The sequence below is a fragment of the Lepidochelys kempii genome, chromosome 9 (genome assembly GCF_965140265.1).
Source record: "Lepidochelys kempii isolate rLepKem1 chromosome 9, rLepKem1.hap2, whole genome shotgun sequence".
Classification (NCBI taxonomy): Eukaryota; Metazoa; Chordata; order Testudines; family Cheloniidae; genus Lepidochelys; species Lepidochelys kempii.
Window position 1 is genome coordinate 61,086,036 of NC_133264.1, and position 23,420 is coordinate 61,109,455.

The 23,420-nt window shown below is 47.8% G+C and overlaps 1 protein-coding gene across 5 annotated transcripts in view; it reads right to left on the bottom strand.

Annotated features, from left to right (window-relative positions):
- ZDHHC9 (zDHHC palmitoyltransferase 9) overlaps positions 1 to 23,420 on the bottom strand; it is a 39,147-nt gene that overhangs the window by 2,924 nt on the left and 12,803 nt on the right. For 4 of the 5 annotated variants that reach the window (XM_073360630.1, XM_073360631.1, XM_073360632.1 and 1 more), the window contains 7 exons: positions 8,446 to 8,606; positions 7,669 to 7,827; positions 3,015 to 3,152; positions 2,810 to 2,858; positions 2,425 to 2,527; positions 1,736 to 1,839; positions 892 to 1,090 (listed from right to left, as the gene is read on the bottom strand). In XM_073360630.1, the coding sequence (XP_073216731.1) occupies positions 892 to 1,090; positions 1,736 to 1,839; positions 2,425 to 2,527; positions 2,810 to 2,858; positions 3,015 to 3,152; positions 7,669 to 7,827; positions 8,446 to 8,606 (913 nt within the window). The remainder of the gene's footprint in view (positions 1 to 891; positions 1,091 to 1,735; positions 1,840 to 2,424; positions 2,528 to 2,809; positions 2,859 to 3,014; positions 3,153 to 7,668; positions 7,828 to 8,445; positions 8,607 to 23,420) is intronic. The other variant, XM_073360634.1, reaches the window with a different exon arrangement.

Below are 23,420 nucleotides of genomic sequence, written 5' to 3' on the forward strand. Positions count from 1 at the left end.
TGTCCCAACATTGTCCTATAGCTTCAACACCTCTTCTCTCTCCCTGCTGCTTCCGCCATGGCCAGCAATGGCTTCAGGCTCCTGCTTGCCTTTCTTCACCTGCAGGCCAAGGTTAGAGGGGCCGGGTGAAGAGTGGAAGAGGGAACTCTCTATTTGCCCCTGCCTACCCCCCTCCTTCCAACGAGCCCAGCAGCCCCCTCGGCCACTGTTCTCTCTCATGAGGTTACACTCCCAGTTCAGGTTTGGCACCACCGAGTGCTGCTGTAGGGCGAGTGGAGGAGCCAGATCAGAGAGGGGGAAAGGGGCCCAGGGAACCGGGAACAAGTGGATTATTCAGGCTTCCAAGAGATAGAGCTGCCCTGCAGAAACAGGTGCTGCCGTAACACCCTCACCCAGAGATGGAAACATGGGGAGGAAAAAGGGCTCCACAGCGAGTGATAAATCAGGCCGGGGCCCAGGCTTCTGGGCCCCCTGCTCACTCACCACGGCTTCCTCCTACTGCAGTGAGCGCCCGGACCTGGGCCAGCTACTGCCAACACTGGCAGGCGGTGATTCCCAGGATGATAGCCCCCAGCTGACCACACCTGCCTTCAGGGTGCCACAAGAGAGTGCAAAGGAGCCCAGCTGCTTGGAAGATGCTTTGCAGCTGCCCTGCTCTCCCCCACTCATGGACATCCCCTTGCCAGCATCATCTCTGCAGCAAGACTCCTTCCAGGAGATCCCTCAGCTCAGGACCTAGCATTACTCCAAGGACAACTGCCTCACTCTCCCTATTGCAGGTTGTTCTCAGCCCCTGTCTGTCCTCCTGACTAGAGCTGGAGCTTATGGCTACCATCACCAGCCGGAGCGGAGTACAGGGCATCTGGCTGCATGGGGAAGAGGGTCACTTACTGCACTTTGACGCGTGGGGCTGCTGCTGCCCTCCCGAGTGCTGCCCACTGCCTGCGCACTGAGCACCTGAGCAGCACCGGGCTCCTGAGTGCTGCTCTTCTCCAGTGCGCCGGGCTCCTGAGTGCTGGGCCCCCGCGTGCTGCTGTCCCCCTGCGCACCGCTCTCCTCCTGCTGCAAGATGCCCCGTCTGTCCAGCACACTGCAAGGAACAGAGTGGGGAGGCTGAGGGCACAGCCCTCCCTCACCCGAGGCAGGCCTGGGGAGGGGGTGGCGGGGGAGGGCCTGAGAGCACAGCCCGGCCTCGCCCAAGGCAATCCCTGCTGCGAGGACAGGAACAAGGCGACTGCCAGGGGAGGGGCACTAATGCGGCAAACGCCACAGGCACGTGTCTGTTCTGGCTGCATGGCTCACAGAAACAGAAGCTCCTCTGCTCCCCGGTCAGCACCAGAGCCCCATGTGAGACAGTGCACCGAACTCCTGAGCAAAGGCCTGAAACCTCGAGGTAAGGCTGGGAGGCCAGGAGCAAAGGCCAGTTCCCCGGGACAAAGTCTCTTGCCAGGCCGAAGCCCCTAGGGAGAGGAGCTGCCCCTTGGCTAAGGAAGGATGAAGGGCAGCACAAGCTTGCCTCGCTACAAGCACATACAGAAGGCCCCCTCTCCCTCAGGTTTTGAGTACAGACACCACTCCCCTTTCCCCCAGAGGAAGCCATGCATGGCTGAACAGCCCCCCACTGTGTAATGGGCTGGCAAGGCAAGGGCTTATGCCACAGACACCTGCATCTGTGACCCAGTGCCCCTCCAGCCCCAAGTGCCATGCAAGCCTGCAATTGCTCCCCAGCTCTTACCTGGGGGGCAGCGGCCCACACAGCACTTCACAGCAGTTCTTCACAATGTTCCCATGGCTATAGGGATTCTGCACCCGGTTCTTCCCAGTCCACGCCCCCTTAATCTGCAAGCAGAGAATACCCCAAAGACACTGGGTATGAGCTCCCTGCAAGATCACGGCTCTCGAGCATTCAGCTCCACTGACTGATGCACTGGGGCACTGCACAGGTGCCCCTCATCATGGTTACACACCGCATGGGCTCTGGCTGCCTCTCAGAGCAGGGCTTGGACCCTGTTATTTCCATTGCTGACACATGGAGACCATCAGACCTAGCACGAACCTAGCCCCCTGGGGACTGAAAGTGGGGTCCCAGACTCCTTGTGCATCCACTGGCTGGGCAGGGGCTGAAGAGAGGGGATTTGGGCCCTCCCCATTCTTGAGCAGCAGGCCTAAGGAGGCCTCAGAATAAGCTTAGGTTGACCTAAATTGCATTTCTGGGGCCTGTGGCAGCATTGAACCCGTGTGCTGCCCTGGATGTATGCCCTCCCTCCACCCCAGCCTGTGCCTGGGGTTTGGCCTTGCTGTGTGTGAGGGGAATTCACCCAGTGATGAACTGATGAGAAGTGGGGGGCGGGGAGGAGATGGCTCTGAAGAGGAGCTGGGGAGAGGCAAGCACACAGATAGGAGAGAGTGGGGAACATCACTCACGTCTTCGTTGGTCGTCTGGTTCAGAGCCACCAAGAAGGTGTGGAATCCGGTTAACCCCACCACTGACCAGAGGGTGAAGAAACAGATAAGCACCTCCAGGACCGTGAGCAGCTGGTTAAGGATTCAGAACCCCATGGCACAGCACCTATCTTCCACTGACCCTGCTTCATGACACTCTGTGTCGCTCCCCTCTGCTCCCCCTAAACACATGGACCGTCTCCTCTCCCATCGCCCCACAGCCTATAGCCACTCCCACCCCCCAATTAAAAAGAAAGCCTCCAGAAAGCCTGTGGGGAGACGCTACACACAAGTCACACACCTCCCTCCCCCACCAGGGCAGAGGGGTCGGAAAGGCAGGTATGCTCCATGCGGCGGGGAAAGATATGTTCCAGGGGTCTCTTTCAACGTGTTCAGGAAGCCAATCTTCAGGGACTCTGGGCAACACAAATGAGAGAGGTTAATGTACAGCGCTGTCCAAGAAGACAGGTCTCGTGCCTCCTCCAATCTATTGATTTCTGTGCTGATCTTGACCCAACCCCCACCCCGACAGCACAGCTCCCCATGCTGTTCCCCCCACCGGCAGGACTCACTGAGCGCCACGTAGACGATGTTGAAGGTGAATATGTAGATGGTGAGGAGTGAGAGCGAGAGGATGAAGAGGTAGAAGTAGCGGTAGTTCCTCTTCCCCACGCAGTTCCCAACCCAGGGGCAGTGATGGTCAAAGCGCTCTGGGGGAGCAAGAGAAGGACGTCAGCACACCTGCAGTGTGGGGCGAGGCGGGGCACCCAAGCCCTGCCAACACATCCCACCAGCACAGCTGGGGAAGCCCTAGCCCAAGCCCAAGGCAAGGGGCTTCCATTTCCTGTGCCTCCATCAGCAGAAAGCGCTCCCAGATTGTACCAGGCTAAGTCTCCAGGGGGAAGGATCTTGTGGGAAGAACACTTCCTACCCTGCTCCTCTGCACAGGAAACACTCCACCATGCTGCAGCCCTGGAAGAGGAAGGCCTCTAGCGTGGAGATACCTGGCCTTTTCCAGACCAACACCCCATGCCACAACTGAAGAGTTTGAGGACCCCCTCCATCTACCACAAAGACAGAGAGCATGGTTGATACGTGGGCCTGAGCGTGTCCCCAGGTAGAGACCCCATCCTCCTACAGAACCAGGCAAAGGGGCTAGCAAAGCTCCTCCATTGAGCAGAGTGCTCCTGAAGCACTGAGGTCACTTCTAGTGGGGTATTCAGCTCTATGGGAAGTATACCGAGCACTGCTGTTCCTGCTCCCAGAGTGCACTGCTATTTGTTTCTGGTATTAGATATAACCCACTCAGCCCCATTAACCTAATGTCTATTTCAGTTACAAAAATCAGCAACTGCTCCCCTTCATCCTCTTAGCTTCCCACAGTATGCAGCTCACAGCTGTTGCAGATAAAGGTGGAGGATATATTTATTAATTACACACACACACAACTTTAGAAGAATGTTATTAAGGTTGCAAAGTCAAACACTCAAAAGATAGGAAATGCCAGAATTAAGCTTTCCCATGCAACCTTAATTTGCCTCCTGTATGCCACATATTATGACAGTCTTTAATTCCATGATCACATACTATTTCTTCCCCCAAGAGAACATCCGCTTCATTTTAAAGAGTCATTATTAAGGGCACAAGAGCAAACCATCTCAATGCATAGGAAAGATGGGAAATATGTAGGGGATGACTTTGGCTTAACCAGGAGATCTTCGAACCCAAAAAACAGTGATACAAGTAGAAACTAAGTCAAATTATTAAATTATTATGAATATTAAAAAAAGCATGTCGGGTCAAAATTAGAAAGGCCAAGACAAAAAACAAGATAAAACTAGGTAGGGACACAAAAGGTAACAAGAAAACATTTTACAAATATGTGAGAAGCAAGAGGAAGACCAAGACAGGGTAGGTCCATTACTCAATGAGGAAAGAAAGACAGTAATGGCTTAAGCATTAAATGCCTTTTTTGTTTCAATTTGCACCAAAAAAGTTAACAGTGACTGGATAACAAACAGTGAACATCAGTGTAAATGGGGTAGGATCTGAGGCCGATCAAATCCACCTGGATTTCAGTAAGGCATTTGATACAGTTCCACATGGAAATAATTAGTTAAATTGGAGAAGATGGGGATTAATATGAGAATTTAAATGTGGACAAGGAATTGGTTAGTGGGGAGACTGCATACTGAAAGGTGAACTGTCAGGCCAGAGGGAGGTTACTACTGGAGTTCCTCAGGGACTGGTCTTCAAATCGATTGTATTTAACATTTTTATTAATGGCCTTCACACAAAAAGTGGGTGTGTGCTAATAAAATTTGCAGATGACACAAAGTTGAGAGGTGTTGCTAATAGAGAGGAGGACCAGAATACCACACAAGAAGATTTGGACGACCTTGAAAACTGGAGTAATAGAAATGGGATGGAATTTAATAGTACAAGGGCATGCACTTAGGGACTAAGAACAAGATTCTTTGCTACAAACTGGGGACTTATCAGTTGGAAGGGACAGAGGAGGAGAAGAAAGAAATGGTGCATTGATTGATCACAGAATGACTATGAGTTGCCAGTGTGATGTGGCCATGAAAAAGGCTAATGCAGTCCTAGGATGCATCAGCTGAGGTATTTCCAGTGAAGACAAGGAGGTGTTAGTAACGTTATACAAGGCACTGGTGAGACCTCATCTGGAACAGTGTGTGCAGTGCTGGTATCCTATGATTAAGAAAGATTAATTCAAACTGGAACAAGTTCAGAAAAGGGCTATCAAGATGATCTGAGGAATAGAGAACCTACCTTATGAGAGGAGACAAAGAGCTTGGCTTGTTTAGCCTAACCAAAAGAAGGCCAAGGGGCGATATGATTGCTCTCTACAAATACATCAAAGGAATAAATACCATGGAGGGAGAGAAGTTAAGTGCCAATATGGACACAAGAACAAATGGATATAAACTGGTCATCAACAAGTTTAGGCTTGAAATAAGACCAAGGTTTCTAACCATCAGAGGACTGAAGTTCTGCGACAGCCTTCCAAGGGGAGCAATGGGGAATAAAAAAAACCTAACTGGCTTCAGGACTGAGCATGATAAGTGTATGGAGGCAATGGTCGCACTACACTACCTACAGTGGCATGTAGCCCATCTGCGACTGCCAGCAGCAAATATCTCCAACAGCCAGTGATGGACACTACAAGGGGAGGGCTCTGTGTTACTACAGAGAATTCTTTCCCAGGTGTCTGGCTGGTGGGTCTTGCCCACATGCTCAGGGTCTAACTGATTTCCATATTTGGGGTTGGGAAGGAATTCCCCCTGGGTCAGCTTGGCAGAGATCCCAGGGGCTTTTCATCTTCCTCTGCAGCATGGGTCAGGGGTCACTTGCAGCTTTAAACTAGTGTAAATGGTGGATTCTCTGTAACTTGAAGTCTTTAAATAAAGGTTTGAGGACTTCAGTACCTCAGCCAGAGGTTCTGGGTCTGTTACAGGAGTGGGTGGGTGAGGTTCTGTGGCCTGTGATGTGCACAAGGTCAGACTAGATGAGCATGATGGTCCCTTTCAGCCTTCAAGTCTATAAATCTATGAGACTTTATGTATAATCTTTGTAAATAAACAAGATTTTCCCTCCTAGTGGGAAAAACCCACAGGGCCCGAAAGTTTGACTAGCCACTCCAGTCAAAAGGAGGTAACAATAAAAAGTGCAGTGCTAAATACTTGGCAAAAATCAGGCCCTAGATGTCTCAGATTGGGTACCCAAAATTAGCCGACACCTTTGACCTTAATCTTTCTGTGCCTCAGCCACATCTGTAAAATGAGGATAATCCCACCCCTTCACTTCATGGGGTGTGGGGAAGTCAAACCAGTGGTTGCGAAACACTCCGATACTGTAGTGATGAGTGCAACAGAAAAGCCCCCACAAAAATTAGTAATTCTATCTCCAAAGCAGAGTTTGAATAGCATCCAGTAAAAAAGACAGGGGACACTCACTAAGCAATGAGAAAAACTACTGAATAGCTGCCTATGAAGCGAGCATCCATCCATCCTGTGCACTGAATGAGGCAGGGAACCTGCACCCAAAATAGTATTAAAAACTACCATAATGCATACACACAGGTGACCTAAATTGTGGCATTTCCTATCTTTCAACTGCTTGACTTTGCAACCTTAATGTTCTTTTAACACAGTTGTGTGTATAATTTCCTAGGTTTTTTTAAAAAGCAATCTGAAAATAAGTTCCATCACATTGACACCTACATGGGTTTTCAGCAGGGTTGGAAGCTTTAAATCCATCCCCAGACCTTTGCTGCTTGAGCTAATGGAGTAACTGATAGCAATAGTAGGTTGTTATCCTCTATTTGGCCCACCACTAGATGGGGAAGAAAACAAATATGCACTTTGCCAGTGAGTTTCACAGATACTTGCTGACAGCAGCAGAATGGTGAGACTCAGGAATGTTGGGTTCTACTCCAGAAACAGGAGGAGAGCACACTCTAGCGGGCACAAAGTCTTCTCCCCACTCCTCACAAGCTTCCCGCCTTCTGCCCTGTCCTCCGCAACCTGTCTCTGTCACAGTCCTGTCTCTTCCCCATCCCTGGCACCTTGTTCCAGTCCCATTCTCCACTCCTCAGGCTTCTCAGCCGAGTCCCAGTCTCCTTGCCCAGCCACCAGTCCCATTTCCCCTTCCCGCACTGCATCCGATCTGTTTCCCCCCGCCCCCGACACACACACACACAAAATACCTCCCAGTCCTAGCCTCCGTCACTGGGCTCCACATCCAATCTCAAATTCAAAACTGATAGAAGGAAATACTTTGTGCAACACAAACTGTGGAACTCATTGCCACAAAAAGTTGTTGGCTAAGAATTTACCAAGACTCAAAGAAGGACTGAGCAATTACATGGATAACAAGAATATCCAGAGCTAAAATAGTAATGCTTAAAAAAATGTATTGGAAGAGAGATAAAGCCTCCAGCTTCAGATTTTAAACCATTCTCTGACTATTTAGGATTAGAATGAGGCCTTCATAGGGGACAGATTATCCCCCATCTGCTGTTGTGGGGTTTTCCTTCAAAGCATCTGGGATTGGCCACTGGTGGAGACAGGATACAGGACTAAATGTACGCTTGATCCGATCCCATCTCGCAGTTCCTATGTCCCAAATGCTACCGTGTGAGGCATGAGTGCTGGATTGAGGTCTCCCCCATGGCAAGGGCATCGTGCTGTCTTAACTCACCCACACAATTGTCGCAGATGCTGCAGTGCGAGGCACGGGGGGGCCGGAAGATCTTGCACGTATAACAGTACTTCAGCTTCACTATCTGGTTGTTGATCTGGAAGTTTTTGATACGTGGAGGCGGGCGCTGACCCTGAGGCACAGTTCCATTGGTGGCCTCTGAAAGCAATAGCCAATCAGACACCAGAATTGTTAATCCAAGTCCACTCCATTTCAGCAATAACTGCTTGTTCCATCTCACTAACACCAAGACCAGGAGAGCCTGCAATGCTCAGAGCCATCAGCAGCAGCTCTGTTCACAGCTCTAAGAACTTGGGGCCAGGTGAAGAGACGCCAAGAACTCTGCTGAGTGAAGGAATAGGGGCAAACCATTGCTAGGATGTACCTGCGCCCGACATCACCTGCCAGAAAGGGAGAGAACAACCCAGACTGCTCCCATTCCCAATCATGGTCTTGTGTGGGAGTGAGTGGGGTGTTGGGGAGGGAGAGGGGAATTCCCTGGGTAAACCCAGCACTGCAGGAGGAGAAAGAACTCATGTGAGCTAATGGATGGGTACTTTGGGGAGGCGGGGCACCTTCCAGAACTGAGGGACATGCAGGGCACCACCGCCACTCTCCAGGCACACTCACTCCTCTCACAGAGTCAGTAGGGAAGATATGCTCCCCAGCAAACTGCCCACACCAACCCAGGCTCTAACGCACACTCACACTCCTTCACAAAGGCCTCAGGGAAGGTACTCTGGCACAGATTCTGTTGACAAGAGCCTCTTCACTCACCAATCTCCATTTCAATGAAGGCTGCCTCATCAGGCAGGGCTCTGGGGATCACACCAGGATCACTGAAACTTGTCCGCAGAAGCATGGCCATCGCGAATAGGAAAAGAACTACTGCAAAGACAGGGATGGCTGGAGACAGCTGAACTGCCAGGTAGCGACACCTACAGAGGGAGAGAAGCAAGGAGGTGCTGAATCAAACCAAACAATGGCCCGGGCAAAACTCTCTCTTCAAAGCCTGGCAAGGTCTCAGAGCCCAGACGCAGCCATGCCGGAGTTCTCCAATGGATCACATCTGGAGAGACTGTCTGATGTTCATCTCCCATCCCAATCACCAGGGCATAACACTTTTGGGGCAGCTACAGCAAGTGTTACCATGGAAAGTATAACCAGGGAAGCGTGATAACGTATTCTTAGTCAGTTTTAATGCAGTAAATACTTCCATCTCTTCTCTCAGCTGGAACCAAAGACAACCAGAACCCTGTGACCAGCCAGCTCCTTACCAATCAGCCTGGGAATTTCTCCTGTGAAGGAGTGCAATGCAATCAGAAGGCACTGGCTGTCCAGAAAGAGTATGACTAAAATGAGAGAAATATTAAAGAGAACGCTTCCTGGGGCCCTATCCCTTTAAGAGGCGAGTGAAACAGTGGAGCCCAAAAGTTTCAGGACAGAATGGGCAAGGTTGGAGGGGACTGGCTTCACTGAACTCTCCTGCTTACCACCCAGAGAGTTTATTCCAAACCTTGAGAAGTAACTGCAATAATATTCCCAAGCCCTCCACTCGTTATCGGAAGAGTCACTTACAAAGGAATTTGTTAGGGCTGTTGCTGCACAACAGGGCCTTCTGCTCCCCGTACCTTTTTGAGACACGGGACATCAGGCTTCACACTCAAACAAGAGAAAAGCAGGAAAGACTCTGTTCACATCTCCTTACAATCCCCCCGCCCCCAAAGATTGCAATTTCTTGTCAAACACACAAGCCACAAGCTTACAAAACCAGGAGTGGCACAATTAAGGTTGTGAAGTATGTGGAGTAACACCTTAACTCTCCCCTTGTTGGGATGCCACCACCTGCTACTGGATTTTGGAGTAGGCAGTGTCTGCCTAAGCTGCAGGAAACTAAGGCTTTGTCTACATGAAAATCGGCACCAGAGTCATGCCATCAGTTTAGTTACACCAGTGCAAGCTTCCCATGTAGACAGGCTATACTGAAACGCAGCAGGATTTAGGCAAGTGAAGCTGCTCAGTAATGATGCAGTTACTCAGCTGCAAGTTCTCTCAATGTAGACATGGCCTAATTGTAGGACACCCTCCGCCACACACGTTAGTCTCTGTATTTAGGATCATGCGGCTAGAAACCAAGGAGAGGGTGCTCACTGAATCCAGGGTCATATCTGGTAGCTGGCTGCAAGTACTTCCCGTATCAATGCTGCTGCACAGGCCACACTGAAGACCCAGCTGGACCCTGTGAATAGGAGTCTGGTTTGTCATTGCGTTGGGTACAGCGGAAATAACATTTGTTTCTGGTTAGAGTGGGATAAGGTACAATGATGCCTCCAGTTCCTATTGCCATCTCTAGGGGGTGCCAAGAAAGACTAGTGTTCACCCAAAGCATCAAAATGGCCTAAGTCTCATGGAGAGTTGGCTCTTTTTAGCTTCCTAAGGCTCAGAAGGGCTGGTGAGTCCCCAATGAGTGCAAGGCTGGAGGGTTGGGGTGGCCCCCAACTGTTCACAAAAGGGGCGAATGATCTAACTAGGAACTTATATGGCCTCCCTCAGCACAGTATCGGACTGCTTCACAGATATTAGTGAACTTACACCACTTGTGAGGTGGAATGTATGATCCACTTTTACAGATGGGGAAACTGAGGCACCGAACAAATAAGGAAAAATTAGCGGCCACCTCCATGTATTCTAGTGTCAGTGACCTGGCACGATAGGAAGCATAGGAAGCCTGTGGCAGGAGTCGGTACAGAACCTAGCTTTGAGTGCTAGCCCAATGTCTTGACCATCCTTTTTCTTCCTGCAGTTCCCGTCTTTCCCTACACACACGTCATCACATGCAACTCTTTGTTAGACAGTCTCACCTGTGTGTCTCAGAGTGCTTTGCAGACGCAGGAGTAGCCCATTTGTACAGTTTAGCTGAACACACACATTTGGCCTTAGCAATGCTGCCTCTCCGAAAGCTAAGCGGACAATAGTTTGTTGTGATATGAGGGACCTGAACTCTATTTGTAGCTCTGCCTGAAGTGATACTCTGGCACCTGTGTCAAGCCCCTGACCTATCAACGTTAAGGTTGATCTGACTTTTGGGGGAAGACTTTAAAAAGAAGTTTCATTGCAACTTTAACTGAACTGGAAAGACAGAAATTATCTGATATGGAACCACAACGTTCCCAACATGGTTTGACAGCACGATTTGACACGGAACGTTCAGCTCTACACCACAGACTCTCTTACCACTTGGGCTAAATGTACTCTACAAGTGCATTACATAACCATTTGCTAGATCGCAGTAGAAGGTTGAGATTCCAGACCCCTACACCTGACTTTGGAAGAAAAGGGTGGTCTGCTGGTTAGACAGACAGACTAGCCAAGCACAGATTTGGCACATTCAGTCCAAAAGGCAGTGTTGCTGAGACATCAGCCTGCTGCACTAGACCTGGGTCCTTGCGCTAAACTGATTACACTGACCATGCCCGGACAGAGAAGCCATCAGGGTTTGTAGTCGTGAAAGTTTCACACAACTGGATGGGTCAAGGGGATAAGCAGCAGTGCTTCGAACCTGACCCACACAGCCAGTGTCAATTCAAGCCCCAAGTTGGGCAAAAGGTTCAAGGACATATTACTAAAAACTCTCTGGCAAGGTTTTTGTTTGTTTGGGGGGGGAGGGGGGCACGTAATCAAAGTGTTTTTGTGAAAAAAATTAAATGTGAATGCTTGCTAGGAGGAGAGTGACTTTAGGGGCCAGAGGAGTGGGAGGGAATGGGGTAAGAGGCATATGGGGCTGAAATGAGGGGAATAAATAAGGATAGATGGTAAGGAAGGTAAAGAGGGGATGGGGAGGGACATGGGAAGGGGACAAGGGAGTAAGTGGCAGGGGAACTGGGGGAGAATAGGGGCAAGGGCTGCTTCAGCCCCACATTCTCTACAGTGTGCAAGCCAAAATCTGGGGGTCCGAAGTCTTTGTGTATACGCCAGGATCTGGGGTGGCCCTGCCATCTTTGGGTTCTGACCCACCCCCATGGCCGCCCTTCATGTGCACCGGTTCTGGAGGGGCTTGCCTTTTTGGACTGGACTGAACTCTCTCCATACCCCCATGTGAGCTGGGATCTGGGGAAGCCCTACCCTGCTGGGTGGGGAGCTGAGGTCAGGCATATTTGGAACATGCACAAGCACAGGGTTTCTCAACCTGGGGGTTGGGACTCATAATTGGGTCACCAGAATATTTTAAAGGGTGGCATGGCAGCTACTGTCCCATGGACCTGGCTGGGCTCGCCTCCTTGCTCCAGACACTGCAACCTTTCGGGTCCCAGCACCACTCAGGTTTGGCCCTGCCACCATGATGATGGGAGTCCAGGTAGGCTGGATTTGAGTGAGTGGCCCTGCAATCTTATGGGCCAGGTCACAACTCCACTCACACAAATTTGGTCCAGTCGGGGAGGGGCGGAACCTAGCGATGCAGCAACCCTAGAGGTTGCAACTCCCGGAGCAGAGACATAAGCCCAGCCAGGAGCTGCCAACGTTGGGTGAGTGCCGGGCAGGACCCAACCCCGCCAGTGGGGCAGGACCCAAGCGAAACCACTCTAGGGCCTCCAACCCCAGACTATTTACTGGGTCAAGACAGACCGTAAACATTTACAAATGGGTCCTGACCCCTACAAGTCTGAGAATCACTGCTGGGGTGAGGAGCTAAGAATGGAGCAGTTCACACATCTCAGAGCTACTGTTTCAGGCTATAGGGAGTGTTCTCATTCAGCTGAGACCATCACATTTAGGTGAATGGGCTATGTCACATCTCTGAGACTCCCATGCTTTCAGGATTATCCTGGGCTGGGGCTTTGACTATAGCAAAGCAGTTGCTGATTAATTTCATAAATATTATAGCAGAACAACCTCTCTGCTTCAGTTAAGGTGGCGGGATCTTTCTGTTTAAAGGAATTTTTTCTAAGTGTTCTAAAATCTGTATACTTACCTGGCTAGTCTTGACATTTGCTGTGCTTTGTGGTGGTGCAGGGTAGGCTTAGTGATCCAAATCGGAGGTCATCTGAGCAAGAGGTACCTATGATACAGCCCCCCCCCAACCCTCACTGCCCCCAAACAGCTTTTCTTGAAGTTCATAGATTCCACCAACTTTTTTGTACACATAGCTTCTAAAATGCTAATGGCTTAATGGGCTGGGAAGGAGAGGCTGAACTGGACGAGAGAGAGAGAGTCTTCTCTCACATGCTTAAAAGTTACTGTAACCACCAGTAATGAAACTGTCAAGTTCTTGGGACACACACACCATGCCTGAGATTTCCCACAGACTCGGCTATCAACTACACACTCCAAAAGCACAACCACTATCCCCATCCCACTACAACTAGGGCTTGATATCTACAATTAAAAGCTAGGCTGAGATAGCTACATTGGGGAGGGGTGGGACACACCACACCCCTGGCCCTGACACACAGTCTATGCCACAGGCTAGATCCGCATAGCTGCTTACATCGACCTAGATAACTTCATTCAACACTGTTGGAAAAACCCCTTCCACCGGTATAGGCTGCATCTATGCTAAGGGGTTAGGGCAGCATAGCAATGCCAGTATAGTCTCCATAGTGTAGCCATACACCTGGGAGATTAGGGGGCACTTAAGAATCACATAGCAGCAGTGTGACTTAGTGGAGAGAACATTGGACTGGGACTCCTAAAACCTGGGCTCTATTCCCAGGTTTGACACTGGCTGTCAGGAAGCAGGGCCTGCAGCAGCGCCAGTCACCAGGCAACCCAAGGAGGGCAGCTGGCCTGCAGTAGGCTGCCCGACTGGTGGGAAGAGTCAGTAGACCAGTTCTTAAGCCCAGCAGCAGCAGCAATTTGGCGGGTGCTCAAACCATTCCTCCACAACTGCAAAAGCTCCTGTGCCAGCTTGTTCCCAGTCCAGCTCCTGCCTAGTTCCAGCCCTGTTCCTGCCCCACACCAGGTAACCTGGCTCTGATATCTGGCATCCACTGGTGATCAGGCACAGTATACTTTGATTCCCCGTCTTGCTGATAATCCTGTTTGCCAAGAGCCAAGCCGGGACCAGCAACCCTTTGCAGTTTACACAATCCTCCAAAGAATTCAGAGACACAACGACAATATAAAGGGGACCCCAGCAAACCTGTTAAATATCAACATTATGCTGACAGGTTTGACAATAAAAAAAATCTGACACTCTACCACCCCACTGCAGCTACATCTACCCCATTGACCTCTAGCCAGGAGCAGAGGTTCCCTGGGGCGCATTCACTCCTTCTCCAAACTCAAACTTACTGTCACTCGTGGTGCGATCTGCAGGAAAACTTGTAAAAGGGATCCATTCACTCTTCCACAACCCCAGGAGGGGCCTCAAACTTCTTTGTGGTGAAGACACCTCCCTCCAGCTTTGTGTGGGTTACAGAGCTCTGAACAAGATTACAATCCCAAAATCAATACTCCTGACCACTTATTAATGAACTGTTCTAAAGACTCTGTTCTTCACAAAGATGAACCTCTGTGGAGCTTATAACCTGGTAAAGGAGAATATGATGAATGGATCAGGTATGACCACCTGGAATATTCAGTTATGCCGTTTGGGTTGTGTAATGCCCTGGCGACCTTCCATCATTTCCTAAATGACATCTTTTGGGACATGCTGGATCAATTTGTTAAAAGAAAAGGAGTACTTGTGGCACCTTAGAGAGTAACCAATTTATTTGAGCATGAGCTTTCGTGAGCTACAGCTCACTTCATCGGATGCATACTATGGAAAGTATAGAAGATCTTTTATACACACAAAGCATGAAAAAATGGGTGTTTACCACTACAAAAGGTTTTCTCTCCCCCCACCCCACTCTCCTGCTGGTAATAGCTTATCTAAAGTGATCACTCTCCTTACAATGTGTATGATAATCAAGGTGGGCCATTTCCAGCACAAATCCAGGGTTTAACAAGAATGTCTGAGGAGGGGGGGGGTAGGAAAAAACAAGGGGTAATAGGTTACCTTGCATAATAACTTAGCCACTCCCAGTCTCTATTCAAGCCTAAGTTAATTGTATCCAATTGTAAATGAATTCCAATTCAACAGTCTCTCGCTGGAGTCTGGTTTTGAAGTTTTTTTGTTGTAATATCGCAACTTTCATGTCTGTAATCGCGTGACCAGAGAGATTGAAGTGTTCTCCGACTACTTTATGAATGTAATAATTCTTGACATCTGATTTGTGTCCATTTATTCTTTTACATAGAGACTGTCCAGTTTCACCAATGTACATGGCAGAGGGGCATTGCTGGCACATGATGGCATAGATCACATTGGTGGATGTGCAGGTGAACGAGCCTCTGATAGTGTGGCTGATGTTATTAGGCCCTGTGATGGTGTCTCCTGAATAGATATGTGGGCACAGTTGGGAACGGGCTTTGTTGCAAGGATAGGTTCCTGGGTTAGTGGTTCTGTTGTGTGGTATGTGGTTGCTAGTGAGTATTTGCTTCAGGTTGTGGGGCTGTCTGTAGGCAAGGACTGGCCTGTCTCCTAAGATTTGTCACAAACCTGAAAACCTGGATTTGTGCTGGAAATGGCCCACCTTGATTATCATACACATTGTAAGGAGAGTGATCACTTTATATAAGCTATTACCAGCAGGAGAGTGGGGTGGGGGGAGAGAAAACCTTTTGTAGAGGTAAACACCCATTTTTTCATGCTTTGTGTGTAAAAAAGATCTTCTATACTTTCCACAGTATGCACCCGATGAAGTGACCTGTAGCTCACGAAAGCTTATGCTCAAATAAATTGGTTAGTCTCTAAGGTGCCACAAGTACTCCTGTTCTTTTTGCGAATACAGACTAACACGGCTGTTACTCTTAAACCGATCAATTTGTTGTCATTTAGCTGGATGATGTCCCCATTTTCTCTGCATCTCCACAATCATCATGTTTGCACGGTCTTGGAGAGACTTTGCCAAAACCATACCTATGTGAAGCTTAAGAAATACAAGTCTGATAAGGACACAGTGGAATGCATGGGTTATCTCATCATGCCTGAGGGACTCACCATGGACCCGCGTAAGGTGGCTGCAATATCCGACTGGGCCTCATCCAAGAATGTACATGGGGTGCAGCAATTCCTGGGATTTGCCAATTTCTACAGGTGAGTCTCTAACCTGGTTTCACCCATAATGACACCCCTGCAAAAGGGGGACCAGTTCACCCGGTGCACAGTAGCTCAGTCAGCCTATGACTGGCTGAAGACGATGTTCACCTCAGCATCAATCCTGATTCACCCAGATCCAACTAAACTATTTAGGATCGAAGCAGAAGCCTCAAATTTTGCCATTGGTGCAGTTTTATCTATCATGAGGGCCCCCACAACCAACTCCACCCCTGAGACTTTTATTCTTGGAAGCTAACCCCACGAGGAAAAAAAATTATGACATTTGGGACCAAGAGCTACTGGCTATCAAGGTGACTTTCAAGGAATGGAGTTACCTACTACAAGGAGCCCAATTCCCAGTCCAAACTCCTGACAGCTCGCAAGAACCTGGAATGCCTACTAAACACCTTCACCAACACCAGATTTGCTCGCTTTGACTTTGCGGTAACCTTTCGCCCAGGAACAAGAAACAGGACGGCAGATGCTCTATCCCACAAAGAGAAAGATCTCAAGCCTGGTGAAGAGCCCTCTTCCACTATGCTCAAGGTGTCCAACTTTGTCAACTGGATGATCAACAGCACTCTGACATCCTCCTTCCATTCCTTGATGACCCATTCGCAACCCAGATCCACCAGACCCTGAATTATGCAGGTACCAGACCTAATGCCAAGTTCCAACAACAGAACAGCCCCCTCTGTTGCAACCGTTGTATTTATGTTCTGGAGGGACAACCTATGCTTCAGGTAGGGAAGCCATGCTATGATTTGCCACTTGTGAGCCATTTTGGCCAATTCTAGACCTGGAATCTGATCTCAAGTTGCTTCTAGTGGCCAGGCCAATGATCTTACATGAAGGATTATATAAAAAGTCCTGCAGCCTCTGTGCCTGTACCAAGACTGCACCATCAAAACCCCCTGGTCCCCATAGACTTCACTGTAGAACTGCCACACTCCCAGGCACACACAGTAATCCTGGTTGCCACTGACCTCCTACTAAAGATGGCACACTTTCATTCCATACCATTACTGTTCCTACCACATAGGAGACGGCTTGGCTCCTCCTGGAAAATGTCTTCTGCAGCCACAGGTTACCAGCAGATATTGTATAGGACTGGGAAGCCCAGTTCATTTCCTGATTCTTGGCAGAATTCTGACTCTTTGGCATTGAATCCGTTGCCCCATCCACTTATCACCCACAGACTCATGGGCAAACAGAGAGAGTCAAATCTTGGCACAGTATCCTTGCTGCTTTCTGAGTTACCACCAGGACAACTGGTTCCCCCTACCGTGCTACGCCAAATTTGCTTGTTAACAATGAAATCCACACCTCAGTCCAACGTAGCCCATTCTTTGCAAACTATGGCTTTCACCCCTGCTTCCACTCAGACTTAATGGTAAGTTCCCCAGTACCAACTGCCGTGAACTAGCCTCCATCCTATACCAAGTGACCTATACCAGGAGATCAAGGAATACTTTCAGTCCACCAATGAAGCCTATAAACACCAGGCAGACCAAAACTGTTAGGTTGGCCCCAATCTGGCCATAGGGGACAAGATATGGTTCTCTGCCCATCTGCCAAACTAGACTACCAATACCTGGACCCTTTAAAATATTAAAGAATGAGTAAACCCAAAAGCCTTCAGGTTACAGCTGCCAGAGTCCTTGAAAATCTACCCATCTTTCACACCTTACCTGTTAAAGCTCTAAAATGGGATCCTATACCCAAACTGATTAACTCACCCCACGCAAATCTGCAGACAGCAGGAGTACTTGGTCCACCAAATCCTTGACTCTTGGCGAGTTAGGGGAAGCCTCCACTAACTGGTAGCCTGGGGAGACTATGGTCCAGGCAAGCAGTCTTGGGAACTGGGAGGGAATATCCATGCCCTGGACATATTTGAGAATTCCACTAGCAGTACCCCGAGAAATGGGGTCACGAGGCCCCTAGAAGGCACCCTTCGGTGGGGGGAGTACTGTCAGGAATCAGGTCCTGCAGCAGAGCCAGTCTCTGGCCAACCTAACAAGTGCAACTAGCCTGTAGTAGGCTGCCTGACTGTCTACACTGCCTGATTGGGTGGAAGTCAGCAAACCAGCTCTCAAGCTCAGAAGCAGTTTGGCAGGTGCCACAAGGACTCCTTGTTGTTTTCACCCATGGCTATGACAGTTCCTGTGCCTGCTTGTTCCCAGCCTTGCTCCCACCTTGTTCCAGCCCTCTTCCTGCGCCCGACACAGCCCTGCCCCCAGCCTTGCCTCACTCCGGGTTACCGGCTCTAACCCTGGGCTCAGATTCCTGACTTCATCTCTGACTCTTGGCTCTGCGATCCTGGGCTCTGATTCCTGGCTACCAACTCCTGATCCAACCCCTAGGCACAACCACCCAAGTCCCAGTCTCAGACACTGGCCTGCTGGATGACTTTGGCCAAGTCATTTCCTCTCTCTGTCTCTCAGTTCATACATTTCTATAATGAAAATAATGATGTTTCCCTCCTTAATGCTACTAGCCCTAAGTAAGATCTAGGTATTATCATCACCTGGCCACAGAAACATCTGGGCTGCACTCCTACATGATAACTACAGCTGCCTACATGACCACTACCTCCACCCAACCCTTCTCTTTGTTAAAAAAAATTAGGAAATTATATGGCAAAATAATTTGTTAATGCAGAGCGAAGGTTGCCCAGTGATAGCTCATGCCCTTCCAGAATATCTAGGTCAGTAAAACTCAAACTTATGAAAACCAGGAAGTACAGAGTCAAGGTGCAACCCTTAACTCTACCCTCTTTGAACAATGTCTCAATAAGCCCAGAACACACACACTCACACTCTGCCTTTGCCCTGTACTGAACAGGAGCTTCCTACACTCATACACTTAGTAGATGTGGGGGTCTTTTCATGGAGTAGCCTAAATTATACAACTCCTTCAAATCCTTTACCCTTATGCACATACCAACACACTGAACTTTCACTTGCTATCATTAAACCCACGGGCCACATATGTTCCCACTAACTGCTGACACCCCCATGGCAAGAAGGCCCATGCCCTGCTACTGACACAGTGCTGATATGAGACATCCTGGATCTCTCATGGTACAGATGCACCTCTTTCCTTCTGTCACACACACACAGGGGGTCAAGGAGAGGGGCTCAAATATACCCACATAGGGCCACAGACATCCAGATCACCTCTTCCAATCTGCTCCAACTAATTTCTCTACCATTCAATGCAGCTACACGTGAATGCAGCAGGAGATCATGCAGCTAGTGGCTATCGCCAATTCCAGGAGGGCAGAGTTGCATGGACCTTTACCTTGACTCTGTATTTCCTTGTTTTCACAATGCTTTTTTCAACTTTGAATAACCAGTCACTGAACTGAACTAGTTGAATAAACTGAAATGAAGGAAGTGTTCTCTGCACCTGCAGAAGAGACTACTCCTGTCAAAAGCTGGTTTAGCACTTCAGCAAACTCTAGTTTTCAGGTGCTCAGCCAGTAACTTCCACTAATTCAGTGCTTTGACTTTCTCTAAAACTTCAGCAGTAAACATGTACTGCTTGATTTATTAAAATTTCATTTAAGTGATTTTAATAGATTATAGTAAGCTTGACTTAACATAGGATATAACTTTTTAAAATGTATGTAAATTTAAAAATATGATTTAAATAAAAACATTTTTTAAAAAACAAGGATATCCACCCTCTTCTATAAACATCCAGTCCCTCTCTGAATCTTACTAAGCTCTTGGCCTCAATGACCTCCTGTAGCAGTGAGTGCCCAGTCTAATCACACAGCATGGGACAAAGTCTTTCCTTTTATCAGTTTTGAGCTTGTCACCTTTCAGTTATTTAACATCCCTTTACTCTTGTGCTATGAGACAGGGAGAGCAAACTTTCAGATATCTCTTCTCATGAGTTTTTCCAGACCCCATCTCATTCTCATCACTCCTCTCTGAACCCCGTCTAGTTCTGCAGTCTCCTTGTTGAGATGGGGTGACCAGCGCTGCTTATAGTAATCCAGATGAGGGTCCGCCATTAATTTATAACCACTCTATAATACTCTGTATTACTTTTCATCCCATCCCTCGTGCCTCCTAACAGCTTGTTTGTTGTTTTGACCACAGCTGCACATTCAGCAGAAGTCTTCACAGTGATGGCCAGATCCCTTTCCCAAGCCGATACAGTTAATTTAGAACCATGTAAGATGTGAGAGTTCAAAACCACCAAGCAGAGTTTTGAACTTGAAAAGGGAGAAGTGCTAGAGATTCCATGAAGTCCTCTAGGAACTTTGCTTCTGATTTTACATGGAAGGCGCTCAGATTCTACAGTGACGCACGGAAGTATAAAACAGACATTCTTCCCTCCCATATGCATTACTTTGCACTTATCAATCATTAATTCACTTGCCATCGTGTTGCTCTTTCCCCTACCTTGGTTAGGTCCCTCTGAAGTTCCTCATAGTCCTCTCTGGACTTGACTAACCTGAGTAACTTTAGAGTGGTAGCTGTGTTAGTCTGTATCAGCAAAAAGAACGAGGAGTACTTGTAGCACTTTAGAGACTAACAAATTTATTTGAGCATAAGCTTTTGTGGGCTAAAACCCACTTCATCGGATGTATGCAGTGGAAAATATAGAAGGAAGATATATAAAATATATACACACACACACAGAGAACATGAAAAAATGGGTGTTGCCATACCCACTAGAACGAGAGTGATCAGTTAAGCTGAGCTGCTATCAGCAGGAGAAAAAAAAAACCTTTTGTAGTGATCATCAGGATGGCCCATTTCCAACAGTTGACAAGAAGGTATGAGTAACAGTAGGGGGGAAAAATAAGTATGGGGAAATAGTTTTACTGTGGGTAATGACCCATCCACTCCCAGTCTTTATTCAAGCCTGATGTAATGGTGTCCAGTTTGCAAATTAATTCCAATTCAGCAGCGTCTCGTTGGAGTCTGTTTTTGAAGTTTTTGTTGTTGTTGTATTGTGACTTTGTGCCATGGCATGTATATAGGCCAAACTGGACAGCCTCTACGTAAAAGGATAAATGGACACAAATCAGACGTCAAGAATTATAACATTCAAAAATCAGCCGGAGAACACTTTGATCTCCCTGGTCACTCGATTACAGACCTAAAAGTCACAATACAACAACAACAAAAACTTCAAAAACAGACTCCAACGAGACGCTGCTGAATTGGAATTAATTTGCAAACTGGACACCATTACATCAGGCTTGAATAAAGACTGGGAGTGGATGGGTCATTACCCACAGTAAAACTATTTCCCCATACTTATTTTTCCCCCCTACTGTTACTCATACCTTCTTGTCAACTGTTGGAAATGGGCCATCCTGATGATCACTACAAAAGGTTTTTTTTTTCTCCTGCTGATAGCAGCTCAGCTTAACTGATCACTCTCGTTCTAGTGGGTATGGCAACACCCATTTTTTCATGTTCTCTGTGTGTGTGTATATATTTTATATATCTTCCTTCTATATTTTCCACTGCATACATCCGATGAAGTGGGTTTTAGCCCACAAAAGCTTATGCTCAAATAAATTTGTTAGTCTCTAAAGTGCTACAAGTACTCCTCGTTCTTTTTGCTGATACAGACTAACACAGCTACCACTCTAAAGTTACTCAGGTTAGTCAAGTCCAGAGAGGACTATGAGGAACTTCAGAGGGACCTAACCAAGGTAGGGGAAAGAGCAACACGATGGCAAGTGAATTAATGATTGATAAGTGCAAAGTAATGCATATGGGAGGGAAGAATGTCTGTTTTATACTTCCGTGCGTCACTGTAGAATCTGAGCGCCTTCCATGTAAAATCAGAAGCAAAGTTCCTAGAGGACTTCATGGAATCTCTAGCACTTCTCCCTTTTCAAGTTCAAAACTCTGCTTGGTGGTTTTGAACTCTCACATCTTACATGGTTCTAAATTAACTGTATCGGCTTGGGAAAGGGATCTGGCCATCACTGTGAAGACTTCTGCTGAATGTGCAGCTGTGGTCAAAACAACAAACAAGCTGTTAGGAGGCACGAGGGATGGGATGAAAAGTAATACAGAGTATTATAGAGTGGTTATAAATTAATGGCGGACCCTCATCTGGATTACTATAAGCAGCGCTGGTCACCCCATCTCAACAAGGAGACTGCAGAACTAGACGGGGTTCAGAGAGGAGTGATGAGAATGAGATGGGGTCTGGAAAAACTCATGAGAAGAGATATCTGAAAGTTTGCTCTCCCTGTCTCATAGCACAAGAGTAAAGGGATGTTAAATAACTGAAAGGTGACAAGCTCAAAACTGATAAAAGGAAAGACTTTGTCCCATGCTGTGTGATTAGACTGAGCACTCACTGCTACAGGAGGTCATTGAGGCCAAGAGCTTAGTAAGATTCAGAGAGGGACTGGATGTTTATAGAAGAGGGTGGATATCCTTGTTTCAAATAATGCTCAAATAAATTTGTTAGTCTCTAAAGTGCTACAAGTACTGCTCGTTCTTTTTGCTGAGTAACTTTGTGTCATCTGCAAATTTTGCTACCTCATTGCTCACCCACTGCTTTCCAGATCGTAAATATATTAAACATAGGCTGTAGTATGGAAACTCAAGGCCCCGCTTCTAACCTTTTGCCCTGATGAAAACTGACCATTTATTCCTACTCTTTACTTCCTGTCTCCCAGATAGTTTTTGACCCATGACAATAGGTGATGTGTCTGCCAGAGTGACCTGTGCTTCTACCATAGCTACCAGCTCCAAATAGTCTACACTGTTGCCATCTAGTGGTTTATTGCTTGAACTGTTTTCCCGAATAAGAGGAAAGGTAGAGAAGGCCTTTAGTATTTGTATGTTACTATCTGTCCCTACTGTCTAAGAGTCCCTTAGAAAGCACTGGAGGGATTCTTAGCTGGTCTGCAATTTGTTTAGACACCTGTTTACTGGCTAGTTGCTGGATTTATATTTTCTCTATTTAGCCAAGCCACCATCTTATTTTGGATTCCCAAAAAGTGACAGCTTGCACAGATGATAGGCTGGTTTCTGCGTAATGAAGCCATATCAAGGTTTCTATTGAGAATATGGTTCTCATCCCTTGTTGATGCGTGAGCTCTAGAATCGCTAATTCCCCTGCATGATTTCAGTATAGGAATCATGGGTATGTCTAAAGTGCAATAAAGGTGTGATTGGCAGCATGGGTAGACATACCCAAACTAGCTTTAGTCTGTCTAGCTCGGGGTACTGGTAGGTTTGGAGCTGTAGCAGCATAGACTTCAGCACAGACTAGCCACTCAAGTAAGTGCCATGGGTCCCAAGCCGGCTTGTGCAGCTCACATTAAAGCCCGTGCTGCTGCAGCATCACTGTTACTGGTACTTTGCGGAGCGGAAATGCAGTCAGAGCAACACCTGATAGATAAACCACCACAGAAAGGAGATATGATGGAAGAAGCCAAAAGGTAACTACGACATGTGGGACAGAGGTGAATTTGTAGCATGCCCTTCAAAGGCTCCAAAACACCACCTACATAAAAATGCCAAATGAAAGCATTCAGGCACATGGAGAAGTGACGTGCAGAAAGACAGCTACCTTTGGAAACAGCTTATTTTAGACCAGATTTTTGTTT